The sequence below is a fragment of the Aulostomus chinensis genome, chromosome 10 (genome assembly GCF_037954235.1).
Source record: "Aulostomus chinensis isolate RoL2024-O1b breed Wild chromosome 10, RoL_Achi_v1.0, whole genome shotgun sequence".
NCBI lineage: Eukaryota > Metazoa > Chordata > Actinopteri > Syngnathiformes > Aulostomidae > Aulostomus > Aulostomus chinensis.
In genome coordinates this window covers 6,721,130-6,731,234 of record NC_141329.1, presented here as the reverse complement: position 1 = coordinate 6,731,234, position 10,105 = coordinate 6,721,130, and the positions used below count along the sequence as shown (strand labels likewise).

The following is a 10,105-nucleotide window of genomic DNA, read 5'->3' as shown; positions in this document are numbered from 1 at the left end:
TGCAGTTGCATTAATCTTACTGCATGTGTAAAGAAGCACGCACATGTCGTTCTTTGTCTGCTTGAATAAATCTTTTTTCGAGCATTTGGTCTTTGCATGAATATACTATGATTTCCTTATGTTGGGGATTATTCAGGAAACATTTTTGCGTGTTGTTGGAACATTGCTGACAAAAGAATTCAATGGGAAATATCTGGGGAAATAGTTTGTTTAGCTAATATTGATATCATCCATGTTTTTTTCCCCCGATTCCTTTCCCCAATTTACTGCAGACATATCTGCTGTACAGACTGTTAGGCTCCTTGAGGAAAATTCAAGATATCAGGCTATATAAATAAAACTGACTTGAGTTGATTTGGCTAATGTGTTTTGTCTCATGTTTGAACACATCACATGTAATTAGAATATATTACCATCCACTTGACTCTGTTTGTTATGGAGAGTAGACAGTGGTTGAGAGGGAGTGATGTAATGCTGATGAAGTGCCCCTGAGTACTGGATCTTACAAAAACTGATAAATGGCAACCAAAAATAGTAACAATCATGTTTATACAGACTGTTTTTCTGTGTTAAGAGTGTGTGTGCTTGTGCGTGTGTAAATGGTTGAGTTGTATGTAAAGGGGCTAGTGAGGGAAACCAAGCTGGTTTGATGTTAATCAAGCTTGTCACAGTCACTTTAACTTCTCTGGACCCACAGGCTCTCTCTCCTTATTTGACTCCCTTCCACCATCTCTGTTATTTTGCAAGTCAGTTCTGTGCTGTTGATTTGAAGGTTTACATGGCCCTTTTGGCATTCTTGCAACATAACACTGTTTCATATTGGCAAAGCCGAAATATCACAAATGACCTTTTCCTTCAGCAAAAAATAATCAATATGAGATAAAGGAGGATTGACGAGTGATGCTGGGCGCCACAACTGGAACAACAAACATGTATGCTAATCATAATGGAGGTCTTTCGCTGCATGAAGCCATATTTGACATTACAGTGATTAATAGGCCTACAAAGAATCTGAACTGACAGAGAAACGAACAGAAGATGCATACCAAGTGTAGAAATATCAACTGAACCACAATAATAATAATAATTATAATAATTATAATAATAATTATAATAATAATGATAAAAGACTAATATCAACCAAAATAAATCCCAACCTGATCTAGAGAACTGCACTGTTGTCAGGGCATAAATAATTAAGAAACATGCCGATAAAAGACAAGACTTGTGAGTCAATGAAATAACACCATATTAGTCACATATTGATAATCAAATGAGGATTGATGTGTGAATAACACTGTTTCCACACACTTCTGGCACCTCTCTATTTTATTCTGTCTGTATTGTGGTAACCTTTTCTGTCTCCCAATTTGACTAAATTTAAGACTTGTGTTTGTTTCGCCTTTTAGATCCATGTTCCATCCACAGAAATGCAAAATTGTAATTTACATAATAATGTCAGAGTGGGTGCAAGGCATTGTTCTGTTTAATTTGGGTTTATTAATGTATTCAAATATGGCTGTTCCTTGCTCACTGCTCTGAAATATGACATCTATTTAGATGACTTAGTGGCATAATGACAGTTAATCCTTATGAATTTTTTTTTCTCTGTAGGAAAACAGTCTTAGTTGCAAGATGAAGTGTGTGTGTGTGAGAGAGAGGGCTTGTCTCCACAGATTTCTCAGTTTTCTACATCATTTCCTGATATTTTGTGTGTTTTATATTGGTTCATAGGGGTCCCCTCCTGGTGGCTTTAGCCAGAAATGCATGCAGGGATTTGACCGTGTATTTTTTATGATTTTTGTTAACTTAACACAGAAAAAATGAACATCCCGCTCCACAATAATGTAGGACAATTTAGGTTAAACTAATTGTGTGTGATCTTTTTTCACAAGATATTTATTTGGTCTTATTCTGAGGGACGGTCGCTTGTATGGACAAAGCCAAAGAAGAGAATCTGTGTCTCTCTTTTGCTCGTAGCGAAAACGCTGGTCGTCCATCAGTGCACCTTCAAGGCTCATCTCCAGAGACATACTATTGGCTGCGATCTGTATCTATTTATTGTCAGGCTTTGAGGTTTGCACGGTAATTCTTGTAACATTCCAACCTGAGAAGGTTCTGAAACACACCTTATTATTCATTCTCAAGTAAATTACGTCTCTTTTGACTCCGGTTTTCTTGGGAACCCCAAACAACTGTACAGCTATTGTAGCACATTGACATTTGTTAATCCTGACAAATGTATGGAAAATTGTATTTATAAGTTCCAGTTGTTGTAAATTTTAATTCAAGTATCAACATCATTTCCACGGAAGTATGACTTCAGTCGGGCCTGACAGGTTGTGAAGATTTCTCTGACAGTTTGTTGTGCAGTATCAGTCATAGAACCTTGAAGCTTATAGGCTTTCCTATCTCAAACCACAAATACACCAGGAAGGGCCTGATGTTTGTTCTGTTAAAGTAGGATTTGTAAAGCTCTCTGGGATGAGTAGCCCGTCTTCATAGGTGTGTATGTGTGTGTTATCCCAGTGGATTGCGGTGGTTGGTCGTTAGCTGGACAAACACCTGGTGAGACAGGGTCAGCCAGAGGTGGTAGCTGTGAAAGAGTGAGACGTAGAAGGATGGAGAGACCTTGTGTAAATAAATTGGACTGAGGTGAGAGGTGAGCCTCAGGTACAACTCCTGATAACACATTTCTCCTTTTCTCTGTCTTTCTTTGATATGGTGATGTGCAAACAACTACAGAAAATGATGAATTCTCATACTCATACACACAAAATACCTAAACATAAATATACAATAGCAATGGGATGGGGGTGTTCCGACACACTAGCTCCTTTTTGTTTCTAGGCCTTTGACTCTTACCTGCCTGCACCACACACACACACACACACACACACACACACACACACACACACACACACACACACACACACACACACACACACACACACACACACACACACACACACACACACACACACACACACACACACACTCACACACACACTCACACTCACACTCACACACTCAGGCTGCTATCACAGTCCTGATAAGCAGGTTTTTATCCGTGGATTCCTGAAGGGTTAGCAGACGCTGCTTATCACGCTATTGACGTAATTCCCTCCTGCAGCCCAGTAAAGAGAAGCTTTCTAGACTGACCAGCAGGAACCTGCTGGTTTGGTTACATTTCCCAATTCGCCCTCATCAGGTCAAGAAGTCTAGGAGCCTGATTCCATTTGAAATAAGGAATAAACTAGCAAAGGATTTTAAATGTTTTCCTCCTTGAAAAAAACCCAACTTGGTTATTGTGATTATTTGGTTGAAGCTTGCACACCTCAATTAAAAAAAAAACCTTAAAAGATGGAAGTATTTTAGGTTTAGATTTTTGGAGATGAATCCCAGGTGGATAGCAAAGAACAGGATTTGGTATATTTTCTACTTCAGTCGCTCATAAACAACTCCTAATCCCATCATGTGTTATAGATTGAGGAGAGAGAGTGGTGGACAGAATAGTGTGTGTGTGTGTGTGTGTGTGTGTGTGTGTGTGTGTGTGTGTGCGTGTGTGCACATGAGTTTACAAGACCAGTTGAGGGCTCATAGTTTGAGGAAGGGGCCACAGTTTGTTTGATGTCACTTAATCTCTCTGACTAAGCTCTGATTTTAATGACTTAATGACTTTGATCTCAGGGCTCTGACTTTGATCTCTGACATTACTGACAGTACTACTACAGCCCCATTGCTTTATTCCTTGCAGTGCCAGTTGTTTGAGGAGCAAACAGAGCTGTGCAATGTGTAATGTAACATTATCTCCCTGAAATTCTCCAAATTTAATTTCAGTCACCTGCATTACATCTCAGTCAGTACAGCAACAAAAATTCTGTCATCCTGTCATCGAAGAAGCAAAGCCATCCCACAGAACTTTCTTTCATCTCAGTACATCATCACAAACACTGTCATTTCAGTGTGTCATCTCAATGGCTCTTTCATCAAACACTCCAGATGCTGTTTTGTTTTGTTTTTTTTCATTTTGTGGACAGACAAGGAAGACAGCATATAAAAAAAAAAAAAAACAATTGTCAAGAAGTAATAAAAGCTAGAGAGATAGAGCAGATTTCTGGCTTCTTAGAACAATCTTCTTCATGCTGTCAGTTTTGCATCCCGTGCACTTCCAGCTGCTCAGAGCTGGCAGATAGTGCTACAAGCGAGTGACCACCATCACAACATCGGTGTCAAGCCAAAAGGAAGATGACAAGATATATTAATTCACTTCTTGCCTCATTTTAACAGTTTAATCGCTTCCTCCCTTTTCACAAGCAAGGGCCTCCAAAGCATTGTTACTGATGCTATTTTATCAATATACTGTGTAAACTAAACTAAAGCAACAATTTAAAGAACTATCCTCAAAGCCCTTTTAAACACGTTTCATGTTTTGTTGTTGTATAATGTATATTATACATTTTACAATGTATAATGTTGTTGCTATATAACATGAGGTCTTAGTGATATACACTTCTCTTTAGAAGCTTTAGGGGTATTTGTTTTCATTTTCATAATTTATAGTCTCATACGTCTTTATTTCCCACACTTCAAATGAACAAAGAAAATTAATATCAGCGTTGCATTTTCCTCCAAGGTCTTGCAAGCCTTGTGTATGAGTTGCTTCTTCCTAAACCTCTTGTGTGATCAAACTCAGCTCTTCCTGTGGCATCCGTGGGCCATCGCCAATTTGGTGTGCATTGTTTCGGGCGGCGAGTCGTGTGTCCTTGCTGGAATACAGGCTCCCCTCAGTCACCGTGGGAGTGTGCCACTGCACCGAAACTGCAGAGCGCCACAGGCTCAAGTAGTGTTTCCCCCCTCAGAGCAGGAAAAGGGTCAGAGCAGGGCACTTCAAATAACATTTCTGGTGTTTAGCAAAACACGAAGAGGCAGAGGGAAGAAATGAGAGAGAACAGTCATCTCACTACTGCCCAGCTCTCCTCTCCTCATGTTTGCACATGCACTCATACACATGGAGTTTGTGGTACACACACATACTGTGCTTGTGTAGTGGTGGCAGCGTTGCCTTCAACAGGCACAGGCAGTCTGTTGTCCCTGGCAGCCAAACAACTCTCTCTCTCTCTCTCTCTCTCTCTCTGTCTGTCTGTCTGGCCCAAAGGTCTACATTAACAACGACCATGGCAATTAGTCAACCATAGCAACATTTATAATTGTTATCATTATGAGTCACACCATAATTTAAAAATTTGCTGTGTTTTGAATATTCTTGCTTCTAATTGTGCTTGTTGGACTAGTTTTGTTTTATTTATGTTTGTTACGATTGGGGGACATGCATCCACAAAATAGTTGATTAAGGACGGATAAAGTTAGACTTTTTGGATCATGAAATGAAAAAATAACAGCATATATGACAAATTATATGGATTTTTTTCAGTTTGGACCAGTGTATTTATATATGTCTTCGTGCTCTCTCTACCTACTTTTGATCTGCATCGGCCTCATTAGATGTTCACAGCCTGCGTGTGTTTATGTACCAGTTCAATGATCCTGCTCCAGCTTTTTTACATCTCTAAAACTCTAAAAGTTCCAGTTCTGCCTCGTCCTGCGCTTTGGTCCTATTTCCCTGCAGCCTAAATCTAACAAAATGAGACTTTAATATACAAATTGAACATCAGGCAGCATTGCCCTGAATCTAGCAACTGAGACCATAAATTCGATCATTAGGCTTATTGAGGTGATAAAATATGTGATAAGTGGGGTCATTTTCTCAAAGCTGTCACCGTTTGATTGAATTCCATTTAAGTGCATATCATAAGCGTTGTACTTTCAGACGCGGAACAGCACCTCTTCCCACACCTAACAGTGATGTCACGATACACAGGCACTTTTACACTGCAGCAGCATGCAAAACTTCTCTATTGGGGCCAAGAAAATTGAATTTTATGACCTTTTTAATGACCCCTTTTTTAAAATTTCAATCAAGCACTGCTTCAACCTAAAAAAAAAAAAGTTCCTGCCACAAAATGCAGCAAAAGTTCTCTGTAAATTGATTGATTATTATGTAATCACAGTGATTAACAACTGTAGATAATCAAAACAAATATCTATTCATCATTGGTGTGTAAATTAATACGCTGCTTATCAGTTGTCCTGTGATTAAAAAAAACAATCCATAAAAAACTTGATTTTGAGCTACAGGCGTAAAATACATCCTGCTGTAAATCAAACACATTACACGGTTATACAGGAACATTTTGTGCCGGAGTTCCTGTCATCCTAACCAACATGTTTGAACATACAGTGAAACATTTAGTAGTGTAGACATGTATGCCATTAGGAGGATGTATAACCATCTCAGATTTTGTAAACAGCGAAGCGCAGATCCCCTGATGAAAGCCAAAAAAGAAAAAGAAACGCGCGTGTACACACACACACACACACACACACACACACACACACACACACACACACACACACACACACACACACACACCATCTCTTCAAGCATTTCATAATGATAGATGACACTGTTACAACACTTCCTCAGTACAAATGAAAGAGTTTGTCTGGACAGTGTCTGAGGGGGCGAAGGACAAAGAGTGTTATTATCATGGACTACCACTGATTTACAGTGTGCAATCGCTGCTGATCCAGGCCTGAACCCCACAGCTGGGGGGCACCTGCGGGTCAACAAAAACTGTAATTGTGAATTTGACTGATATTGTGATACGATTCCTGATAACAGAGGCAATGTTGATTTTTTTTTTTTTTACATCATTGTTTACATCTCCTTGAAAACACCATTGAAATGATAGCTGTGTGATTCCAGCGGGGATGTCTCATACAACCACGATTCCCTCCATAGAATTTAGTCTGGTCTGCATTTTGAAGCATTGTTTTATGATAGCTTGATAAGAATTAAAAAAAAAAAAACACAACTCATGTTGCAAAGCTCTTTGAAGTCCTGAAGGTGGTTTTTGCATTTTTGAAGAAGCGAGAATGGACTGGGGGAACCCCATTTTGTGACGTAGCATACCTTGAACTCATGTGATTGACCAGCTTACTTCTTCCCAGATATTCCAAAACTTTGCTGCAGTCTCTAGACATCTAGAAATGGTATTCTGACACACAATTGGCCTTTAACAAACATTGTAACCTTTTGATTTTGGAGGTCACAATCAATCGTGCAGCCATAACAGATACTGAGCCACGCTTAACGTTCGCTATTGCATCTTTTAATTCTAGTGAATAGGAGGGAGCAGGCAAGTAGTGTAAGTCTGTGGCACCTCTGGTATCCTTCCTCCACCCCTATGACATCTAAAGCAGGTTTCTACAAGTCTTGAATATGAGCATTTTCTCCTGGCAAATGTCCACTGTCTATTGTGATGGGATGATTAAACCATGAGATTTATGCACTGATGCACTTGACTGATTGCAGTGACCCATGTTGTGTAACGCCACCGTAATAAAACACTGTTCCTGTGTTACATCATAACTCTAACAGGGGGGAAACGAAAGACCTCGTAAATTTCTGCTGCGACTGTAGCTGCTCTGTCTCCAGCTGTTTTTACAGACACTTTTGACTTCTATTTTTTTTTCCAAGCAACCTAACGCAGCGAAGAACAAATAGTCAAAATAATAGCACAGAAAGAGCTGAAGAGCTTTGTGTGATTGCAGTACATCCCTTTTGATAAAGGGCACAAAGGTGAAGGCTGCTAACTTTACGCCGCCAAACCAGAGGATAGGGTTTTTAATCCAGGAAATAAATAAATAACAGACCACAAGATTATTACTAGAGCTAAATTCAGCTCTTTGTTTCTGCTGCAGTGCATCATCCACTTTTTTTTTTAAATTTTTTTTACAGAACATAGAAATGACCTGTCAGTACATGCCAAAAGGCTTAGGTAGGAAACATCACCCCTCTTGCCATTAAAAAAATCTCTGCTACAATAATACATTCATTAAATACATTTGGAAGGTAAGTTTTGACAGGAAATTATATAGTTAATAGGTTGTGATACTTATTTAATAAGGCTTTTTTTTTGGGGGGGGGGGGTATCTCCCGTCATATAGTGCAGTTCTTGAATGTATTACAGGATTACTACAATTAATTCTCCTAACGGGCTGCTTCGTCATAAAGAAGCAGCCAGGAAATCTTCATGTAAACATGGCATTCATCCACGGTGAAGGAGCTGAGTCACATCCCAGGAAAAATGAACAGAAACACGGGGAAGAAGAGTTGAAACGTGACGGAGGACTCGCAGTGGCGGCACCAAAATAAAAAAAAAAGGGGGGGGGTGGTGTTTAGTGGGAGGGTAGAGGGAGTGTGAGAGAGAGACTATGTGCGGGAGTGGACGCAGTGGCCTGGATGTGTGAAACGCCAGGGGCTGCTTTTTTGGTTCACTGGTTGACTACCGGGGGCAACTCAATAGTGGACCAAATGTGAGCTCTGAACCTCTAAAGTAAAGGAAAAGTTGCAAGCTCCATAATTTGGCTTTTAAACAAATCATACGCATGCTTACTGAACTTTGGAGACAGGTATTGGTCATTTATGCGCACAGATATTATCATGAGGATTAAAGGTGGAACATGACTCAAACATTCACACATAGAGACTAAATAGTATTTTGCCGGACAGTCAACATTCCGCCTGACTGATAGCGATGGCCTTGGAGGCAAACAGCGACAGAGGTTCATCAAGAAGCGCTCCTGAAAAATATCCCGGGGCTGCGTTGGAGCGCAACGGCTACGTGAAGACATGTGTCACCCCGTTGTACCCGGACGCAGGGAGCCAGTCGTGGCTGAGACTCGCCGTGACATGGACTTGCCGAGGAGTGTCGTCTGCGGTCTGCGTTGCCTCCGTCTCCGTTATTCTCGCTCTGCTGCTTAGATTGGTCGACTGGGATGCAGGCAGCAGCAGCAGCAGCGGAAATAGCAGCGGGTCTGGCTCTCGTCTTCATTTCGCGGCGGGCTGCGCTTTGGAGCTGCTGTTGACTGCGTGTTACTGCGTCTCCCCCGTTTTCACCCTCGTATGTGCCTTCTTCTGGGTCGGGTTGTATCTGATTCGCTGCGGGGTGCTCATCCGTAGCGCGGTTTTCCTTTTAGCGGTGTGCCACTTGGGTGAAGCCGCGGCGCAGTCCCTGCTGCGCGGCGCCGAGGAGCAGCTGCTGTCCCTTCCCGCAACCCTGGTAGTCCTCGGCTGCCTGGGCAGCGGGGCTCTGCTGGTCGTCCGACTGGGTCAGGGAGTGTCCATTCTCGTCTTCATTAGCGTCATCAGGGCCATCTCCCTCGCCTCTTTGAGCAAAGTCCGGGCCAGCTGGAGACCCTACCTGGCCTACCTGCTGGGGCTGCTGGGGGTTTTGCTTGCGAGGTATGCTGACCGGCTCTTGCCGGCCTCAGGGACCAGCGGGACGGGGTGCTGTGGCTCTGTGACCGGGGCGAAGGAGGAGGACATCCCTGTCTTCAAAAGGAGACGGAGGTCCAGCTCCATAGCGGCCTCGGAAATGATGGCTCACAGTCAGAGCAACAGCAAGTCCCACCGCAGGACTTCGCTGCCTTGCATTCCGCGGGACCAGGTAAGACAACTTTGGACGTTAGAACCTGAGATACTGCATGTTGTTTAGCCCATGACCTTCCAACTACTGCAGGCCTGCGCCGCTTCATGGCACATGTGACAGCTTTACGCACGTTTCCTGAGACAGCGGCTAACAGAGATTGTATTATCAAGCCTTTATAGGAGATCAGTGTGTTTTTTATGCCTCATCCTTTCTGTCTCCACATTTAATTACACGTACAGCGGCGTTTCACCCTGCAAACTGTGTTGACTGACACTGCTGTTAATGTGGTCATCGTCGTCATCATCACCACCACCACATCATCACCATCATCATCATCATCGTGCTGTGTGTGTGTGTGTGTGTGTGTGTGTGTGTGTGTGTGTTTGGAGCCTGCTGCTGATAAGGACGAGGATGGTGCACTTAGCATGCCAAATTGCTGGGTGTGTGTGTGTGTGTGTGTGTGTGTGTGTGTGTGTGTGTGTGTGTGTGTGTGTGTGTGTGTGTGTGTGTGTGCGTGCGTGCGTGCGTGCGTGCATAGGTGTGAGGTC

General features: G+C 42.2%; 1 protein-coding gene across 1 annotated transcript in view; it reads left to right on the top strand.

Annotated features, from left to right (window-relative positions):
- Nucleotides 1-8,816: 8,816 nt before the first annotated feature.
- Nucleotides 8,817-10,105, top strand: part of LOC147254203 (cGMP-inhibited 3',5'-cyclic phosphodiesterase 3A-like) — a 50,917-nt gene continuing 49,628 nt past the window's right edge. Inside the window, exon 1 of the mRNA XM_086215790.1 lies at nt 8,817-9,575. Coding sequence (XP_086071916.1) covers nt 9,504-9,575 — 72 coding nt within the window. The 5' untranslated portion in view covers nt 8,817-9,503. The remainder of the gene's footprint in view (nt 9,576-10,105) is intronic.